This window comes from Pygocentrus nattereri, chromosome 29 (genome assembly GCF_015220715.1).
Source record: "Pygocentrus nattereri isolate fPygNat1 chromosome 29, fPygNat1.pri, whole genome shotgun sequence".
Classification (NCBI taxonomy): Eukaryota; Metazoa; Chordata; class Actinopteri; order Characiformes; family Serrasalmidae; genus Pygocentrus; species Pygocentrus nattereri.
In genome coordinates, this window is record NC_051239.1 from 5685991 (window position 1) to 5707783 (window position 21793).

General features: G+C 42.0%; 1 protein-coding gene across 1 annotated transcript in view; it reads right to left on the reverse strand.

Moving 5' to 3' along the window:
* The window catches only part of olfml2a (olfactomedin-like 2A), a 43011-nt gene extending 22730 nt beyond the window's left edge, over positions 1-20281 (reverse strand). Inside the window, exon 1 of the mRNA XM_017682725.2 lies at positions 20042-20281. Within this exon, the coding sequence (XP_017538214.2) occupies positions 20042-20116 (75 nt within the window). The 5' untranslated portion in view covers positions 20117-20281. The remainder of the gene's footprint in view (positions 1-20041) is intronic.
* Positions 20282-21793: the final 1512 nt, after the last annotated feature.

A 21793-nucleotide genomic window follows, 5' to 3' on the forward strand; every position in this document is an offset into this window, starting at 1 on the left:
GGTGTTGGGTTCATTTCTGGCTGATTCCAGGTTGTTTAGTTTCTTCTGTCACAGCTGCCGACTGAAAAGCTGCTCAGTGGTGACGACAGTTTGGGAATTTAGTGTCGTCTCGTCTTCAGAGTCTGACCAAATCGGCTGTCGGTCAAATGTGATCTTAACAGTGCCCGTTTAATGTTTGTGGCAAAGTAAGTAGTAAAAATATTCAAATGGCTTGAGCAGCTCCTACAGCTGTCAAAGTCGTTGCTTAGCAACAGCGTCTCAGCAGAGTGATAGTGTTTGTGAAAAACCTGTCACGCTATGGTGAAATAACAGCACGGTTAGAACGCCTCTCAACCAATCAGCTCGCACGGCCGGGACTAAGTGTTGTATAATAAACGTCAAATCCTAACTGGTATTTGACTATATAGCACATAGCATGAGTAAGAGCCAAAGAGTGCAGTGAAAAATTGGATATACACACTTAGAACTGGTTGATTTTTGAGGACAGTGTTGACAGGAACCCATAATGTGAAGCCGAATGGAGCTGGAATATTATGCTGGATGCTAAGTTGTGTGCTAGATAGCAAGCTAGCAAAGTAGCAAGCTGGGATGAGCAAGTAAGGCTGGTAAAGCCGTTCTCTCCTCTACGGGAGCGTCTTTACCATCTCCACCATGAAATAAATAGCACAGTTCATGAAAACCGGAAAACAACTCTTCCAACTCTTCAGAAAACCACTGTCAGTGAACTCAGTTCGTCGCTCCATCTACAAGTGCAGGTTAAAACTCTGCCATGCAAAGCGAAAGCCAGATATCAACACCACCCAGAAACACCGCCGGCTTCTCTGGGCCCGAGCTCATCTGAGATGGACTGATGCAGAGTGGAAAAGTGTCCTGTGGTCTGTCGAGTCCACACTTCACACTGTTTTTGGAAATCATGGACGTCGTGTCCTCCGGGCCAAAGAGGAAAAGGACTGTCCGGATTGTTTTCAGCACAAAGTTCAAAAGCCAGCATCTCTGATGGTGTGGGGGTGTGTTAGTGCCCATGGCAGGGGTAACTTGCACATCTGTGAAGGCACCATTAATGCTGAAAGGTACATACAGGTTTTGGAGCAACCAAATCTGATGATCATCAATCTGATGAACCCTTTCATGATGCAGGGTTCTTTGATTGTTCATGGTTCTATATAAAACCATTTTTTCTAGTAAAGAACCCTTGAAGCAAGACCCTTTTAAAGAATGCAGCATCACTGTTAAGTAGATGGATGGATGGATGGATGTTAAACAGAAAAATGCCATATTTATGTTTGTTCTCTGCACACATCTTATACTATAGTCCACAGTTGGGACAGCAGTAAAGGGTAAAAGCATGTTTGGCTGCCTATCCTGTGTAAAGAACAGTCTTTTTTGGGTCTGATGCTAATGTAGAGAAGTCGCTGACCATAGGAGCCGGACACCCTTGTGCTCTGTTGTTTTTGACACAGATGCAAGGCTCCGTGGCCTCGGGTCGTTAGTCCAGAGGGCTTTAGGCTGTCATCTTTCTCTCCTGAGATTTAGAGAGCTCTGCACAAACCGGGCTGGGCCGCATGTGGAAGTGGTTACGACCAGTGGGAGAATTCAGCATTTCAGAGATTCTTCACCGTGAGATCGAGATGTCCGTTTTGTCTGATCTTGCCGGTGCCACGTTGTACGCCATGTGCACGTGTTTTGTAAGGTATATTACGTAAAGCATCAGATCACAGCATGTTATTTTCCAGAGAAAAAAAAATAATCAAAATGTAACGACGTCTGCTCCTCCTCTAAGTTGACCCCTGAGTTTTGATTACATCAGCTGGCACAAGCGGGCGGAGCAGATAATATTGCCCCATAATATCATGCTTCACCTGTTCCCACCAATTTTAATTCATTTATTTTCTCATTACATATTCAAGGGCACTATTTTTTGCATCTGCAGTGAACAGACCCCTGACGTTAAGCTGCCTGGGGCCTTGTGGTCTGAGGCCCCCCGATGCTCCTAGCAGTCAGGTCAATAATTCATCACTGTACACCAGAAAGTAACCCTAACCCCACGTTCTTACCCAAGGAGAGTGCAAACAGATTTGGTGCTACAGTACAGTACTGGCACTATTACATTCAACATGATAATAACGGAAAATTACACTCAACAACTTAATCTAATAGCATTTTGTGTATTTAGTGTATCCAACCTTTGTTTTGTTACAGCTTCCATTCTTTTCAGGACACTCACTTTCAGTTCCGCAAACACACCCCCGACGTTCAGTCTTAGAAGTTGGTTTTCCATCAGCTTCTCATGATTCAAGTAATTCTGAGGTCTGGAGTCTGTGGTGATCAGTCCTCTGTTCTAAGAACACCTGCAGCTTCTTTGTTTGATTTCCAAATGTTTGAAAAAAAAAAAACATTGAAATGTTTTTTTACTAAAAAGGTTCTGTCCTAAAAATATAATTTATATATAAAATATAATTTGAAATACTCTGTTTGAAAGCTTATTTGTTAGCACAGCGTCCTGTCTTTGTGGCCCTAGTCCAGCGGTTTATCAACCTAAATGTTAAGAAGAGCCACTTTGTCCTTTCAACAGACATCAAACCACCTTGAGAGCCACAATATTTTATGTCCATTTTACTATCTAGGTTGCAAATACATGTATGTATCAGTATGTGTTAATGTAATATTATAGGCTAAAAATATAACATAAACAAAAACACAGACTGACTTTGCTCTGCTTTAAGCTTTAGCTCAGCTACAGCTTTTCTCACATCTCCAGCAGGAAACTTTTCATCCAAAGTGGAATGTTTTTTTGTAAAATATCACTCAGTCGGCTTCTCAATCGCCAGTTTCTTGTTTTAAAGTTTCCCGTTCCACCTTAAATGGTGCATGAGGCGCCACAGTGTAACCGCTGCACCATTTGAGGTGGAATGGGAGAATTCGAATGAGAATCTGACCTCAGCCTCGTGACTTTTTAGTGTTTGTCAGTTTCTCGTTGCAGATTAAACGCATCAGGAAACCAGCTGGAGTGATTATAAACGCACATAAGTCAATTTGTCACCAAATTATCGACGTTCATCTTATATTTTTCTCTTTACCGTTTCATTAGGGACCAGCTAGGCGAGATTCTTGTCTGCGTTGCTATAGTGACCAGCAGTCTGCATGCCAACGTTCAGGGTCAAAAGTTGGATGAATTAGCAGATACGGGCTACATTCACTTTTCTAAGACCATTTATTGTTAAACTGTGTTGAACGACCAGCAGAGCTTTATTTTTCTGTAAAGGAGGATTATTTTATTTTTACCTACAAATCTAATTCTGCTATAGAGCCGCATCAGGGCAGTAAAACAGCCGCATGTTGCCGACCCCTGCCCTAAGCCCACCACAAACACTGCACTCTTAAAAAAGATGTAGACAGTGGTTCTACATAGAAACATGAACACTCAGAGAACACATTTCATGCCTAAATGGTTCTTTGCATGTTGAAAAGGTTCTCCAGGATGTGTTGTATACAGAGAATGTGTTGTAAATGGCTCTATATAGAACCACGTCTTTTTGGTGCTATACAGAACCCTTTTCTGTGTTGCATGTAAATAAAAACTCAAAGAAATTTCATTGTCTGTACTAAAGAAGCCTTGAAGAACCATGCTTTTTAAGGAGCACCATTTAGGCATGAAAATGGTTCTTTGAGTGTGCAGGGTTCTGCGTACAACAACTGTCTTTACTGAAGAACCCTTGGCACGAACAGTTTTAGGTGTACCTTTAAAAATCAAGCTGAAACATACCAGAATGATAAAAACGGATCAAACTGTGGAGAATTTGGAGGTTTTTGTGCATAATTAATAGCTTCCTAATGAATCATAATCAAAATCGAACCACTGAGAGGTCAGAGATGTGCATGCGCTCCCAGTCGCTGATACCAGTCAGACAGAGTTCAGGTGAAGCAGAGAAGGAAAACCGCTCATTAGAAGGGATTAGAACCGAGCCCTCCGCCAGAGTTAATCACACTCCTCCATGACAACCTCGGAGCGCTGCGCACAGTGTGGTCGAGTGGCTGCCGGAAAAGAGGAAGAGTTTAATCCAGGCTCGCTGTTCTTTTGTGCCCGGCCGGCGTGTGAGCTCGGCATAAAAAATGAGTGTGTGTGTAAAATTCCAGGACAAGCAAACCAGCTTTCTCTCTTTTCAAGCAGCACAAAAAGGCCACTCATTTTTCAGGAGCTAATTAGGTGAAAAGTGCCCTAACACTCGCTAACACACACTCACACACACACACACACACACACACACACACACACAGACATTATGGCCTAGTGAGTTCTGACAATAGCACCACTTGTTAACTTGAATGAATGAGTCAGTGTTGTGATCAGTTCGGTAAAGTGCATGAATTCAGTGCTGTTTGGTCTCCATCGCTCAGATGAAGCACACAAAACTGCTCTGTGCTTAGAGGGAGGGAGGAAGATTGATGAGATTAAAATGAAAATCACTGCCTTTATCATTAAGGCACGTCTTTTCTGCGCATATTGCACCACACGCAGCCCTGACCACACTCCAGTGGGTTGGATCTGTGCTGTTTTTAAAGGGGAACTGCATTCATTATCCAAATGTAAAAAACGTAAAAAGCCCATCGTGGTGGTCACTCAGGATGGTTCGATTTAAAACGCACCATTTCACATACTTGGCGAGGCGGAGTGGTTCACAGTAGAGGTGAGCGTCACCAAACGTACAAAGTGTTTAATGCCTTTAAAAGCTACTTCACACAAAGCTATCGCATGAAAAACAGCCCAGCGCTGTTTTATGATTTTGAGAAGTTTTGAAAATGTGTTTTCTAAATCCATCCATGGTCAGAAGAGGTACATGCCACATGTTTTAATATAGTCCCTTATTACACATATACATATTCTATGCCGATTATCCTTCTGGGTCGGGGGGGGGGGGGCTGGAGCCTATCTCAGCGCTCATTGGTCAGAAGGCAGGAAACAGTTTAGACAGCTCAATATAATTAAATAAACTTTCATTTTCAATGAATTGAATTGTTTAATGTTAATTTATTATTTAATTATTTTAAATGGGTGGGTATCGCTGTTGCCTCACAGCAAGGCGGGCCTGGTTCGAATGCCCGGCCGGGTGACCAGGGTCTTTTCTGTGCGGACTTTCCATGGTCTCCCCGTGTCTGCGTGGGTTTCCTCCCACAGTCCATAGACATGCAGTCAGGCTAGTTGGACATGGTAAATTGCCCCTAGATGTGAATGTGTATGTCTGTCCATCTGTCTGCCCTGCGATGGACTGGCGACCTGTCCGGGGTGTATCTTGCCTTCTGCCCTATGACCACTGGGATAGGCTTCAGCACCCCCGTGACCCAGAAGGAGAAGCGGCTTAGAAGGTGTGTGTGTGTGTGTGTGTGTGTGTGAGTGTGTGTGTGTGTGTATGTGTGTGTGTGTGAGTGTGTGTGTGAGTGTGTGTGTGTGTGTGTGTGTGTGTGTGAGTGTGTGTGTGTGTGTGTGTGTGTGAGTGTGTGTGTGTGTGTGTGTGTGTGTGTGTGTGTGAGTGTGTGTGTGTGTGTGTGTGTGTGTGTGTGTGTGTGTGTGTGTGTGTGAGTGTGTGTGTGTGTGTATGTGTGTGTGTGTGTGTGTGTGTGTGTGTGTGTGTGAGTGTGTGTGTGTGTGTATGTGTGTGTGTGTGAGTGTGTGTGTGAGTGTGTGTGTGTGTGTGTGTGTGTGTGTGAGTGTGTGTGTGTGTGTGTGTGTGTGAGTGTGTGTGTGTGTGTGTGTGTGTGTGTGTGAGTGTGTGTGTGTGTGTGAGTGTGTGTGTGTGTGTATGTGTGTGTGTGTGAGTGTGTGTGTGAGTGTGTGTGTGTGTGTGTGTGTGTGTGTGTGTGTGTGTGTGTGTGTGTGAGTGTGTGTGTGTGTGTGTGTGTGTGTGTGTGTGTGTGTGTGTGTGTGTGTGTGTGTGTGTGTGTGTGTGTATGTGTACGACTCACTTTATTTACATCTCAACAATTTGTCTAGAAATTCAGAAAAATAGGTGGAGATGGGCTTTAAGCAGTACAACGTGACAGAGGGATGTTGGAAACAACACCAAGGCTGTGGTGTGGTTGCAGGTATGAGCCGAAGGAGAGTACCACGGATTATCAAGTTCCTGCTAATACACAACTTCAAGAGCTAATTTTGTTCAACAGTTCTGGAAAGGATAGAACCCCTGAACATTGTTTCAGATATATATGTTTAACAAGGGTCTACCCATGGCTGGGGAGGGGGGCTTAGGGGTCAAGGCCTCTCCAGATTTCTGAGTCGTAAAAAAAAAGGTATTATATATTTATTATATATTTATATTATAATAAAGATATTATATAATATTGCCTATGAAAATATAAAGAAGTAACACTGTCTTGTGCAAAGGTGCACAATGTTGGGGGATTTGGTGATCTTTGAGGGGGAAATGTGGAACTGCACACAACATGCAGAAGAACATTTTGTGATTGTGGGATGTGCTTCAGACCCTTTTCCCGAGTGGATGAATCTGATGACTTTAGAAGAGAATTCTAAGAGAAAAGTCGGTGAAAGATTTGTCTCCTGAGGATGTGAGTGAATTACTTACTGTTATCATCATAGCCTCATCAGTGTAATGTTGATTTTGCATGTGGGACCTAAGCATTGAGCTGGCCCTTCTTTTTGAGCCTGTGTGTGAAGTTAATATGTAAAGCTGTATGATGCGGTCAGTGTAATCCGACCGACCCCTGACTGACTTTTAAATGATTATTCCAGGCTTTTTAAACATGTAAACACAGTGAGAACTCACTCCACTGTTTATCCTGTGTGGTTGGTACAGTGTAGTCAGTCTGCCCTCCAAGCTGTAGATTGGGGTCTGATCCCCCACCTTGGCAAATACCCAATGCTTTAACCATAAGAGTCCTTGGGCAAGACTCTTAATGCTTAACACTCCTTAATGATTGCTGGCAGAGCCCCCTTAAAATAAAGTTCAGGCCTCGCCACTGACTTAAATATCTAGAACTTTCTTTCACCAAAAAAGCTTAGAGTAAAGTAACCATAGCTGGTACACAGCAGCCAGCGGTCAGTGGCATGACGGAGCTGGTGAAAAGAAGTGCTGTAACAACATGGGAACAGCCCTTTTCAACCAATCAGTGTGGGCCACACTGTTAACGTCTCTGACCAGTATATCTGATAACTAAGAAAAAAGAAATACATATGTACATCAAATCTGAATTTAATTCATATACAGTAGTGTGCGAAAGTCTTAGGCACCCAAGACACATTTTAAAAATCAATTTATTTGTGAAGTTTGTGTTTATTTGCAGAGAAAAGTGTTAATATTTGAATAAACACAACTTATAGAATATTAATTAATAATGATTATATATATATATATATATATATATATACATATATATCGCTGCTGTCGGAAGAAAACCTTTTTTATCCTTTTATATCTCATTATATCATCATTGCATGTAAATTTCATGATGAATGGACTAAAGAAAATGACCTAAAATGGCTTGGAAAAAATTCTGGTTCCACTGACTCACATTAACAGTGAAGTATTTTTTTCCTTCTCCTGTAAAGTTACCATTTTGGGGATACAAGGTTTTCTTCTGACTACAGCAATATATATATAAAATATATAAAAATATTTCTGGATGTCAGTGTGTTTGTTTACCCATCTCCAAGCCTCTCCTCGAGGAAGCCCCAGTATTATATGTAGTTAAAAAGCAGCTCCTGGTTTGACCAATCAGTGCTCAGTAAATTGAGCTCATCATGTAATTGATGATATTAACGAGTCTCTGTGGCGGCTGTGAAGGTGTCGAGGAAAAATATGGACCCAAGAAATTCTTGTTGCTTTTTATTGTTTTTCTGTTTATTTGAATTATGAATACGACTTTATTCTAATGTATATTGTGATGAACTCACTGCTGAGGGAAACTGTTTAAAAATCAGCTTAGATGCCTAAAACCTTCACACAGGACTGTATGAGTACATCGACTCTAAATTTCATTCATATATTTGAAACTGTTTGCTTTACTGTTGTGTGTTATAAGCGTGAATATGACCTAATAAGACCAACACTTGGCCATGAAGCTTTTCAAAGCACAGGAACTAGGATCAAGGAAACAGATACCAAATGAACAGTGACAGATGTATTGCAGGCAAATGTATTTGTTTCGTCAATCGGTTCCGTCACCTGTTTCTTACTGTACTAAAACAACTTCCACCAGACCACACAGAGTCGACACATGCCGAGACAAACCTGCTTTCCTGGAATCACCCCTTGAAGTGATGGTACCGCCAAAAAAATGGAACTTACACAGTCGGCCCTTATCCAGAAATCGCACCTTTAGTTTTCACAGCTGTCCCTTTATCCAGTATTTGTACACTTAGCTTTTGTTGTTTGTATAACGGGTAATGGAAGCACGTTCCCCACCAATTAGCACTGTTCAAAGTGCATGCCTAAATCATCAGAAGGGCAATATTGGGCAATTTGTTGGCCCAAACATCGTTTTCATCCACTAACCTCAACTAAAAGGTTATAGTTTAGGTTATGGAGGTGAACCTTTCATTGGCTTTCACTGCATTACACTTGAAGGTGACAAATAAGTCCACTAGTGGCACATGTGGGTGTCCAAACTTCAGAAAGGTACATCTTGCACAACTTTATGTCCAGGAAAAGCACAGATCCGAAAATCTCCAATTTTTGACGGTTTTCGCTTTCTGATGTATTTTGAAAATACCTGTTGGTCTTTATATTGCTTGTAAATTTCATGATGAATGGACCAAACGAAATGTGCCAAACTGACTCAGAAAAACGTCTGGTTCCATTGACTTACATTAAAAGTAAAGTAGGTTTTTAGCTTCTCCTGTAAAGTTACTATTTTGGAAATACGAGGCTTTGCTCCAACAACAGCAAAATATTCTTTGCATTGTGAAAGGGTTCTTCAGATTGATGTTCTTCAGAAAGTGTTGTAGATGGCTCTATATAGAACCGCATCTGAAAGGCTTCTGTACAGCTCAAGAGTTCTTATATCATTACGATGTCAGGCTTGTAACAATACAAGACCCCTTTTTGTTGCTATTTAGAACCATCTCTACAAATTCTCCATCAGTCTGAAGCATTGTTTCACCATGCAAATCATGCAAAGGGTTCTTTGAGGGTTCACGGTTCTATAGAGAACCCTTTTCCTGACCAAAGAACCCTTAAAGAACCATCTTTCAGTGTTAATGTTGATGTGATTTAAGTGGGGAAATTAATCCTAATCACATGGAGCATGTGAGCTGCTTTTAGATGAATTAGAAAAATCAGAGGCAACCAAACATCTGTGACATCACAACCACAAATAATTGGCAGCCTTTTGTCAAGTTAAAAAATAGGATATGCTGGTCTTCTTAGGCAAAAAAGGGCCCAAACATCAGTTTGAAACATTTACAATTTAAATCGTAATTGCGATATTGGTCAGAAAAATCACTGCCAAAATCGTTCAGCCCTACTTGTTAGCTACATTAGCCTTGTACCTCTAGGGCAAAACTAGTAAACCTCGAGCTACAATTAGGGTAAGAAAAATTGTGTAAAATGGACATTCAGTTAGTGTAAAAGTTAAAAAAAATCAAAACCACTCAGTGAAAAGTCAAAGACCAAGACTGAGAAACACTGAACTGACAACATCAAGCACATTATCCTTAAGTCAGGAAAGATAACAATGTCTGTGTTTACATGCAAAGATTTTTGCCAATCCGATTGAACACATTCCGTCTACAGACTCACACTGAGGTGTTTATGTTCTCACTCTACTCAACAATCTGATGGAAAATCTTCGTTTACATGCTCACTACAAGTAATCCGATGCAAAATTATGCACATGCGTAGACACCCACTTACAGTAAATGTTGCCATGACAACGAGCTTCTCATGAGTCCAGTCAGAATGAGATGAGCAGCAGTGAGCAGTGCTTTTGTTTTAATTCCATTAAAATGATGTCAGACTCAGGAAAACTTCCTTCACGTGTCCTTATTAAAGAAGGCCATGAGGAAGACGTCGTGTTCTGAGATACATAAGCTGGACGTCCGTCCCACCGCCGTCTTTTAAAGATCAGAGCATGAACTTCGTCTCCTCTGCAGACGGACTCTGCACATGCAGAACGGACTTAAACTTTCTGATAGGGAATGTAATCAGATACAGGTATTTACACGGCTATTATTCTTCTATTTAACAGATTATTTAACTAGACTATTCCAATTGAGGTGTTTACATGGACATATTCTATTCCGATTGACCTATTAATCGGATTATTAATGGATTATTAGGCTGTATGTACACGTGGCTACTGTAGGTAAAGGAATACAGTTCTCAACTGGAGCAAATACAGACAGTCACATGTCTGGGTTTTAGGCAGCCATGTGAGCTCAAGGCTGTCTCTTTCAAACATACACAAGTTCTTATTCCTGTCTTTGTGGGGTGTTACAGAAGCTATATAATGCTGCACCTCATCAAACCCCATCCTTACCATGCTCTTTAGCTTTTTCTGATGCAATTCAGTATTTTTTTCTGTTTCGAGCAGTAAAACGTCCCCACTACAATGAAGTGTTCACATTTTCATCATTCTGGGGGCATGTAGTGCCCTTGAAGAGTTAAACACACACACCATTAAGCCAGGAGTGTCAATTACCCCTGCACTAGCTTAGCACGCATTCGTTGATTTTGGGGGTACACCACTACATTCCTGCTGAGCTTGTTTATGTGTCGTGGCTCTCTTCTGTCCGTCTGTCCTCTCACCGAGGCCAGCTGAAAGACATTTTAGCCCGGCAAAATAGACAGATGGTTCAAGTATAACAGAATCGGATCCTTCTCATTTATTCTAATGGTGTCTTATCACAACCCTAGATCCTGTCTGGCTCTTCACCCAGCCAGAGAAAGGAGATTCAAGTGGTGTCTTGCCTACTGCCAATTATTCAGAACCACTGCTTATCACTGATGCAGGCACAGAAGCAGCGGGCTTATCATCTTTAGTGTGTTTTGGTTTATACTTATCTTACTCTCAGATGCTAGAATACATACTGGAAGCCAAAGCGCACTGCGCTGAAATCTAGAGTCCAGATTTGCAGGCTCAATTCAAACCATTCTTTTGCATCACACAGAGCGAAATCCTTCAGGGTACAGGCTGTTCCTCCACGTTCTTTTTTAACGTTAAAGCAACGATCCAGACAAAATATTAATCAGGCAATTCACCCCCTTAACCCAACTGTAAGGACAGTGTGTGAAGCATGCTTCTTAAGCTGGAGCTATGGGGCTAATGTAGCTAACAAGTAAAGAGGCTTATATGTCGTCAATTAGCATCATGCAAACAGCCTATGCAATTTTACCAGTGGTGGACGAAGTACACAAACTATGCACTTGAGTTAAAGCAGAGACACCCAAGGTAAAATATTCCTCCAGTAAAAGTAGAAGTTCCTCCCTTTAGACCTCCACTTGAGTAAAAGTACTAAAGTATTTGCCTTCAAATGTACTTAAGTATAAAGTAAAAGTACTAAAAGAGTAATTCTGGCTCTGATGTCCTGTTATCATTTTTATAACCAGACTGGCTTCATGAACTCATTTCAGGTGAAAGTCCTCCAGCGTCTCTCTTGGTAGACCCGTCTTTTAATAGAACGTCATTAATTAGTGACGCTGACGTCTATTAAAATGATCAGAAGCACAAAACACTGAAGGTAAACAGTTTCCATCAGGGAGAACCGAGTGGCTCTGAAATCACTTTTTACACACAAGCAAAATTTCAGTTTCAGATTTATTTACAACTTAGTTCCAAGTTTAAGTTGAATAAAAACTGGCTTTAAACTCAGGATCACAGATGAGCTCCTTTACTGTGTTGATCTGTAGGCGTCTGTTCATAAACATAAACCAGCCCAAACTCATTTACTATAAAATGAAATGGTGTTTGTAGAAATTCAGAAAAAAGCCGCGTCAGTCTCGACTGCATATGTGGACATATTTCTATATTGAGCTCTATTTACACAAAGTTAGGTTAGTTCATCATTTATGTTGAACAGACTCTCCCAAAGTTTTACGCTGCTGCGCTGACGTTGAACCGCGTGCTGCACTGGGTCGGTATGACCAACAGGTCAAAACCAGCTCTAAACAAAGTGACCGCTGGGCCCTGATTGGTGCTCTGGCTTTGCGCTTCTTTCGTTTTGACATGTTACGTTTTTATACACACAGAAACCAAAAGGAACGACAAATTTCTCAAAATGTAGGAGGAAAAAGTCGAATATTAGACTCTGAAATGTAGTGGAGTGAAAGGAAAAAGTCGCCCAGAGTGGAGAAACTTCAGTACAGATACACCAAAAATACTAAAGTACAGAAACTAATTACATTTACTCAGTTACTGTCCACCACTGAATTTTACATAGACGTGCATATCGTTGCTGTCGGGACAAAACCTTAGAAGACACTCGCTCCATTTCATGACAAATGGATAAAAATGGTCTAAAAATGACTTGAGGTAAAAAATCATTTTACATTAACTTGCATTGAAACTTTTTTCAAGACATGATGTTTGTCCCAACAGCGACGGTGTGGTTTCCAACACTGTTTGACGCACTATTATCCATAAAAATGGACACGAGTACCTCACACTGCTAAAACCAGTAGCAACCTTCCCAAAGCTTGAATTCAGTCTGTACTTTTGTCCATTTTTATGATAACAGCATGTCAGAAAGAACGTTATCAGGTCTACCTTCGATTATATAACAGCCGGACTCAGTCTGAAGCAAATGTGTGTCGATTTCGCATTTTGTGTGAAGCTAATTAGCGGGAAGAAGCTTCCTCTTCTTGTTAGCTACATTAGCCTCACAGCTTCAGCACAAAAACGCCAAAGATGGCCGACTGGCTTCTGGACCACTGCTTTAAATGTAGAGGAACAGGTTGTACTCTGACCATCTGCGAAGCAGTCTAATCTTGCAGTGAGACACAAACATCCACTGACCGTCCACTCCAGCCCACAGGCTAAAATAGAGCTGGACGCTCAGCGAGGGTTAGCTCTGGTGCTAGCGGAGAGCCAGCGTCCATAACATAAGCATTTCTGGCACATGTAGAGCTGAAGAGTGCCCAGGTTCACAGCGTGTCACACATGCTAATCGTTGTCTTGGGTAGGGTTTGCTAGCCTCGGGCAGCATTCTGAGGTTTAGTGGTGATGTGTTTTTTCAGAACAAATATAAGAGAGCCCTCACAGGCCTGGACACGGTCCACGGTCACTGCAGTAAGCACTCACAGAGGATCAAACACAACCCAGATGTTTGTCCTTCAGCACAGTAGCTGATTTAATTCTGTAAGAAGAGGGTCTATGCTGTGCGAGAGTGAGGAAGGGGGAGGAACGCACAGCGAGAAAGCAGGAGAGGAAGGAAAAGTGTGTGTTAAACAGAACAGTGGGTGATGTATCACCTGGCTGTTTAGAGGGAATCCAACTTTTCCTCTTTCTCGTTCTCTCATTCTGTCACTTTCGGTTCAGTTCAACTCGGTGAGCTTTACTGGCGTGACCATATTTAGTTACAGTATTTACAAAGCATTGCTGGAATAACAAAACAATGAACATTAATGAGACATGCTGGCCAAAATGAATAATTTAATATTTAATAATAATAATAATAATAATCTAGGGAACCAGCCCTGTGACCGGAAGGTCGCCAGTTCGATCCCCTCAGCTGACAGTCCATGACTGAGGTGTCCTTGAGCAAGACACCTAACCCCCCAAAAGATTCTGGACACAGTGTATGAATCATTATCTTTCTGTTTCTCACTGTCTTTTTACTATCACTCTGTCTTTCCCTCTCTTCCCTCTCCCTGCCTATTTCTATCTATCCCTCTCTAACTGTCTATCTCTCTGTTAACCTCTCCCAGCCCCCCCCCTTTGTTTTCTGCTTTAACATGAGTCAGATGCTCTCGTCTGTTCCCACATCCCTCCTTTCCGCTTCCCTCTTTAACTCCTGTGATGATTGACACACTTTGTCTGGCTCTACCAGTGTAATAAACCCATTTCAGTGCAAAGTGAACGATGCTGAATTCTCTCGTCTACACTTCACTAACGCAGAGTGCTTTCTTTGGCAGCTCTACAGTATTGGATGTGATAACTGATCACTTTTCCAACTAAATTGATTCTATTGAAATTTTGGACAGGAGCCCAGGCTGTTTGGAAGAGAAGACAGGTATTTGGCCAAAATACACACTGTCTGATGATTTCATTAACGATAGGCTCAGAAAACAGCGCAATGCTTTAAAGCATTTTATCTGAACTGAATTTCTCTCTTTTTTTAAACTGAGAGCGTTTAATATTTATGCATATATTTTGTTTAAGTTCATACAATCCATAAGGAAACCAAGTTTTAGCCTATAGCAGCTCACAGTGAGGTGATAAGGTGCTGTCACTGCAGACAGTCTGTCCTTGCGAACAGGTCAGCCAATCAGAGCAGAGGTCATTAAAAGGACACTCCTGCTGAAGTGAAAAATGTAAATATTGTCATGACATCAAACATTATGGCATCTGTCATGAAATTACCAGTAATTGTGACATAACACTGTAACATAGTTGAACATAATCTCTCACTACAACTCATGAGAGCATCTGGTATGACATGTTTATGGCATGGTTATGTCAATGTTACATACCAGGGTTTAATAACCTGTACATCTCTGCAAATAAAACAGTAACACCATCTGTTTATATACCCTGCCCATCAAATCTCTGCCATCTTTTCAAGTTCCTTGGTATAAACACCAGGTTTTGTCTGAGTTGACAGCCTTGTTTTTCCAAAATAATCTTAAAAGCACATATTGGAAATCTTTTCTTCCAAAGGTGCTTTAAACTCCCAAAGGGAGATGGCTCTGGCATCACATCTAGGGTCTGATACATTACTAATATTTACACAGGTAATAATATATGTTCTCCATTAAATAAACCAGAATAGGCTTTAACACATTAAGTCAGTGCAAACTGAGAACGTGAACCTGGTCAAAATCGATGCGTCACCAAACTTTTGACTTCCAGCGTGGTTGTCCAGGGCGTTTTCCCACAGTAACACTTGATAACGCAATTAGGGCACAGACAGCATAACTATCGATTGCAATGAGGGTAAAGATCATTCAAACTCCTGAACGCACATACATACACACGCAATCAGAGAGTGTGTGAGAGGCCAGAGTGTGTGTTGGTGTGGGAGAGGCAGACATGCTCCTGAGAGCCACAGCTGTGTAAGCACAACTATATTGTTTTTAACCCCAAGAGGAGCTGCTCTCCTCCAGTTACAGCCTGTGGGCTTCCAGCCCAATACACACTCAAATATGCCCAATCAAAGCGAAGATCACGGTAAATGTCATGCTTTTCTGCACCGGCTGTTGTGAAGCCTGTTCTGGGACTTCATTGAGGGATGTCTGTCTCCGGCTGAATCAGACTTTGGCTCCAAACGGGCTGCAAACGGAAGCCTGTTTTATCCAGAAGATCATGAAATCAGATAAACGGGAGAAGCTGCAGCAATACAGACAGATTTCCCATTAGGGACTGGGCAGGCATGCATCCCTGCACCTTTTAATATCCAGATTTTGTCTCCACATCCCCTCTGCATCCCTTCTACCTCCTCCTGTCAAATTCAACTAGAAGTTGTGGTTTCTAGGGTGACACTGCTCTCATTTCCATGGTTCCGCTACACACATTTCCATTGTTACATTAAACTCACTTCCTTGGTTACACTACACCCATTTCCATGGTTATGTGGCACTGACTTCTAGGGTGACAATTCTCATTTCCATGGTTACACTACACCTATTTCCACTGTTACACTAAACTCACTTCCATGGTACCCTACAGTGTGCAGCTATTTCCAATGTTACGCTACAGCGACTTCCCTGGTTACGCTACAGCAATTTCCACTGTTACGCTACAGCGATTTCCCTGGTTACGCTACAGCAATTTCCACTGTTACGCTACAGCGGTTTCCACTGTTACGCTACAGCGATTTCCACTGTTACGCTACAACGATTTCCACTGTTACGCTACAGCGATTTCCACTGTTACGCTACAGCGATTTCCACTGTTACGCTACAGCGATTTCCACTGTTACGCTACAGCGATTTCCATTGTTGTGCTACAGCAATTTCCACTGTTACGCTACAGCGATTTCCACTGTTACGCTACAGCGATTTCCCTGGTTACGCTACAGCAATTTCCACTGTTACGCTACAGCGATTTCCACTGTTACGCTACAGCGATTTCCACTGTTACGCTACAGCGATTTCCATTGTTGTGCTACAGCAATTTCCACTGTTACGCTACAACGATTTCCACTGTTACGCTACAGCGATTTCCACTGTTACGCTACAGCGATTTCCACTGTTACGCTACAGCGATTTCCACTGTTATGCTACAGCGATTTCCCTGGTTACGCTACAGCAATTTCCACTGTTACGCTACAGCGATTTCCACTGTTACGCTACAGCGATTTCCACTGTTACGCTACAACGATTTCCACTGTTACGCTACAGCGATTTCCACTGTTACGCTACAGCGATTTCCACTGTTACGCTACAGCGATTTCCACTGTTACGCTACAGCGATTTCCATTGTTGTGCTACAGCAATTTCCACTGTTACGCTACAGCGATTTCCACTGTTACGCTACAGCGATTTCCATTGTTGTGCTACAGCAATTTCCACTGTTACGCTACAGCGATTTCCACTGTTACGCTACAGCGATTTCCCTGGTTACGCTACAGCAATTTCCACTGTTACGCTACAGCGATTTCCACTGTTACGCTACAGCGATTTCCACTGTTACGCTACAGCGATTTCCATTGTTGTGCTACAGCAATTTCCACTGTTACGCTACAACGATTTCCACTGTTACGCTACAGCGATTTCCACTGTTACGCTACAGCGATTTCCACTGTTACGCTACAGCGATTTCCACTGTTATGCTACAGCGATTTCCCTGGTTACGCTACAGCAATTTCCACTGTTACGCTACAGCGATTTCCACTGTTACGCTACAGCGATTTCCACTGTTACGCTACAGCGATTTCCATTGTTGTGCTACAGCAATTCCCATTGTTCCGTTACAGCAATTTCCATGGTTACACTACAGCAACTGCTATGGCCATGTTTCACACATTCCCACAGTGCCACTGCTCCCATTTTCATGGCTACACTACTCTCATTTCCTTGGCCCCACAACACCAATTCTGTTTCTCCCAGTCAATCAGTGCTACAGCATTACTGGCCAAATGGTTCGACGGTAAAAATGAAGCAGCTTAGAAATAAGTCTAAAAATAAAAAACACAAAAAGAAAGGATAAGAAGTAAAACCCCCCACTTCGGAAACCAAAACTACACCCCAGTGTAAAAGCGTCATCAACAGGTTGCACTGATTACTAAACTAAAACCATATGCATCACTCCAGCTTCAGACCCAACGGGCGGCGTATTACGGCTCCTTGAACATTAAGACCAGCAGTCAAATAGTCCTTGTTGATTTTTTAACACATGCTAATATCTATCTGTCTCTTATTCTTATCTATGTATCCCAAAGGAAAGCGTGCTGTAGTCTCTGAGGTCTGATGTTATAATACAGAAGTAATTCAAAGAAACCAAATCCTTGTTATAATGTTCTTTTTTGTGGTATGTAATGTGTCTCTAAGGACACCAAAGACAAAAAATCCACACTTCCCGTCCCTCAAATGGATTAAAGCTTGGAAATGTGAGGAGGAAAAGACGCTGGCCAGGCTCTGTTGCCTGTCTGGGTTAAAGAAAGGTGTGAGAAGGCTCATTTGTGGAGTGTCATCTGATCCTTCTGAGAGATTTCCTCCTTGCAATTAGACCACATAAGCCTATATAAGCTATTCTGTCCAGCTCTCTCTCTCTCTCTCTCTCTCTCTCTCTCTCTCTCTCCCACTGTGTCTGCCTATGACCACTCTGAAATCAACACTAGATTAAGAGTCTCAGGAGGGGCTCGTTAAAACAGGCACAATCTGTCAAAGAGAAGAGAAAACATTAACGTCTACGAATGATTTAGTGCTCGTGTTCAAGATCAACAGCATGAAAATCCTAATCGACCCTTTCGGGATTCAATAACGTAGACGACAGTGAGCTCAGCGTTTCCCAATCCCCGGCGAGGCTGTTTCAAAACCCTGAATTCTTCACAGTTTACACACAGGCACACACTCCCACAGTGCACTTTTAATGAAACGAGACATGAAAAAAGGAAATAAACACCATAAGAGCACTAGGAGTTTTCAGGCTGCATGTCTGCCCACATCCCGTGCAGATACGCAATGGTCACTGTCTGAGCCAAAATAGGTTATGAAGGTGGTTATGATCAGTAGCACGACCAAGTCACCGAATCTGGTCACTAAGCTCACAGGGCAATAAAAACTATCACACTATACTGATGCATGTCGCTGCTGTTGGAACAAAACCTCGCATCTCCATTTTTGTCATTTTTTTCGTTTTTGACATAATTTGAAAAATGCTTGTTGCCCTTTACATTATAAGTTAATTCCAAGAGGAATGGCCCAACAGAAATGCCCCAAAATGACTGGGAAAGATGTCTGGTTCCATTGACTTGCATTAAAAGTAAAGCAGGGATTTTTCCATTGACTTACATTAAAAGCAAGGTCGTTTTTTATTCCATTGACTTATATTCAAAGTAAAGAAGGTTTTTTTTCCATTGACTTGCATTAAAAGTAAAGCAGCGTTTTTTCCTTTGACTTACATTAAAAGTAAAGCATGTTTTTATTCCATTGACTTACATTAAAAGTAAAGCAGGTTTTTATTCCATTGACTTACATTAAAAGTAAAGAAGTTTTTTTTTCCATTGACTTGCATTAAAAGTAAAGCAGGTTTTTATTCCATTGACTTACATTAAAAGTAAAGCAGGTTTTTATTCCATTGACTTACATTAAAAGTAAAGCAGGTTTTTATTCCTTTGACGTACATTAAAAGTAAAGTAGGTTTTTATTCCATTGACTTACATTCAAAGTAAAGACGTTTTTTTTCCCATTGACTTGCATTAAAAGTAAAGCAGTTTTTTCCATTGACTTGCATAAAAAGTAAAGCAGGATTTTTTCCATTGACTTACATTAAAAGTACAGCAGTTTCTTCCATTGACTTACATTAAAAGTAAGGCTGATTTTTTCCATTGACTTGCATTAAAAGTAAAGCTGATTTTTTCCATTGACTTGCATTAAAAGTAAAGCTGATTTTTTCCATTGACCTGCATTAAAAGTAAAGCTGATTTTTCAACTGACTTACATTAAAAGTAAAGCAGACTTTTTCCATTGACTTGCATTAAAAGTAAAGCAGTTTTTTCCATTGACTTACATTAAAAGTAAAGCAGTTTTTTCCATTGACTTGCATTAAAAGTAAAGCTGATTTTTTCCATTGACTTGCATTAAAGGTAAAGCAGTTTTTTCCATTGACTTACATTAAAAGTAAAGCAGTTTTTTCCATTGACTTGCATTAAAAGTAAAGTAGGTTTTTCCATTGACTTGCATTAAAGGTAAAGCAGTTTTTCCATTGACTTCCATTAAAAGTAAAGCAGTTTTTTCCATTGACTTGCATTAAAAGTAAAGCTGATTTTTTTCCATTGACTTGCATTAAAGGTAAAGCAGTTTTTCCATTGACTTCCATTAAAACTAAAGCAGGATTTTTTTCCTTCTCCTGTAAAGTTTTGTCCGATATGTTTGCATCAGGTAACCACAAAACTGAAGAAATGGGTTACCATGAAAAGCTTCTAGTGGTTCCTGGTGGTGTCAGTGGTCAGTGATGGTATGCGGCTGATGGGTTTATCACAGTGTAAAGGATGCGAACGGTTCAGCAGGTGTTCTGGGACTGATTCCACTGAGACGCTTTCCTATAGGGATCTAAAGGAGTCCTACAGGAAGACTAGTGGTCTCTGATGCTCACCTTTAAGCCCATTCCCCTCTAGAGAGCTAAACCATCAGGTTCTAATGGTTCTAATGGTCGGTAAACCCCTTTTTTCGGACAAACGCTGAGGAAAACAGCGCAAAGCGCAGCGTCCTACCTTACTGATGGCGACAGCATGCTCGGCGAGCGCGAGCACGCACGCGCACGTGATGATATTCCTGTAAATCCACATTTTGCGTCCAGACGAAGCCGCAGACGTTCCCCCGGAGCGCGCGCGAGCTACAGACAGCGGTCCAGCGACTCTCGCGCTCACACTGCCATGACCAAAGAGCGCGTGTGTCTGTGCGCGCGCGTGCGCTTGTGCGTGTGTAAACTGTGCGCTCTGCACTCCGCGAGACCAGCGAGACACGCCTACTGCAGCACACGCCCATCGCGAGACCTCTCAATCCAAAGCATGCCCGCTTCTCCCAACACGCGCCTGTACAAGCCCACTGGGGCGGGACTGTACAAGACACGCCCACTGCCAGGCCCGTTCTCTTTGAAGTCAGTCTGAAGTTAGTTCATGTGTCCTGGTCGGATTTAGCAAACGATCATCTTTTCCTGTCATCTGAAAGGCTATAAATGCTTTCCCGTAATGTTTGAATGAATTGCCGTGACTTTTGCCCCACCTCTAAAACGTCTTCTAAATTTTGATGACGTCACCGTGCACCAGGTGGCGAGAAAAGGCAGCTTTAAGTGATTAGTGTGTACACATGCACTCAATAATCCACTGGTTATCAGATTTCTGGGGGTATCTGATTATTTAAGCGGTCATGTACGCAGCATACTCTGATTTTGTAGATCAATTAAGGCCTAGACATCAGATTAAAGGTGCAGTGTGTAAAATTTAGGGGGGATCTTTTAGCAGAAATGGATTACAGTTTACTAAACCATGTTTATATTAATGTGTAATCACCTGTAACTTCGTTTTTTTGTTAGCCTAGAATGAGCCCCTTATGTCGACAAAGGGAGTGGGTCCTCTTCCAGCAGAGGACGTTGAGGATCTTATGTTGAAGTGGCAGCTTGAGTTTGTTGGCACTGTAGCACCAGTTGGAAGATGCAGAAAGAAGAAGAATCTGTGGCTGCTGCCGGTGCTGGCTGACCATTTTGTGTTGTGAGAAGTTTGAGGACCCAAATTTTGACCAAATGCGGATCAAACTTATTATCCAGCACCAGAAAAAGGAAAGGAGGGCGAATCCTTGTCGTTAAGGAAGCGAAAACATGAAGAAGCACAACAAAATCGATACGGGCAATGGAAGAAAACTGCTACATGCTTGGAAAGGGAGGGGTGAGGGAGGGGTATTCAGTTGGTTGCAATCTGGAGCCTCACCACTAGATGCCACTAAATCTTACATGCAGCACCTTTAGGAAATCTTATAAAAAGACCCAGATTTTAGCTCAGTAATGGGGTTTTTCGGCGTATGTGCACCTTCACTCTGATTTCTTACATTTTTTTCAGTCTGCACAAGAGCAAAAACAGAGCGCTGTCATGGAAACACGCAAATCTCATGCCTGACTCATGTAGACTGCTTGCCATGGTGTGGTGGTTAACACCTCTGCCTTCTATGCTGTAGACTGGGGTTCAATCCCCCCACCAGGGTGAGCACCCTACACTATACCAATAAGGGTCCTTGGGCAAGACTCCTAACACCACCTTGGCCTCCCTGTGTAAAATGATCAAATTGTAAGTCACTCTGGATAAGAGTGTCAGCAAAATGCCGTAAATGAACATCCACATGCTTGTCGACTGGATAGTGTTGATGGTTGAGTTGTTTCAGACGTCCCACTCTGTTCCCACCCTGATACGTCTACATCCCCCTGACATTAAGTCTTTCTCATGGTTATCCCCGTCACCCCCAGTCAACCGTAA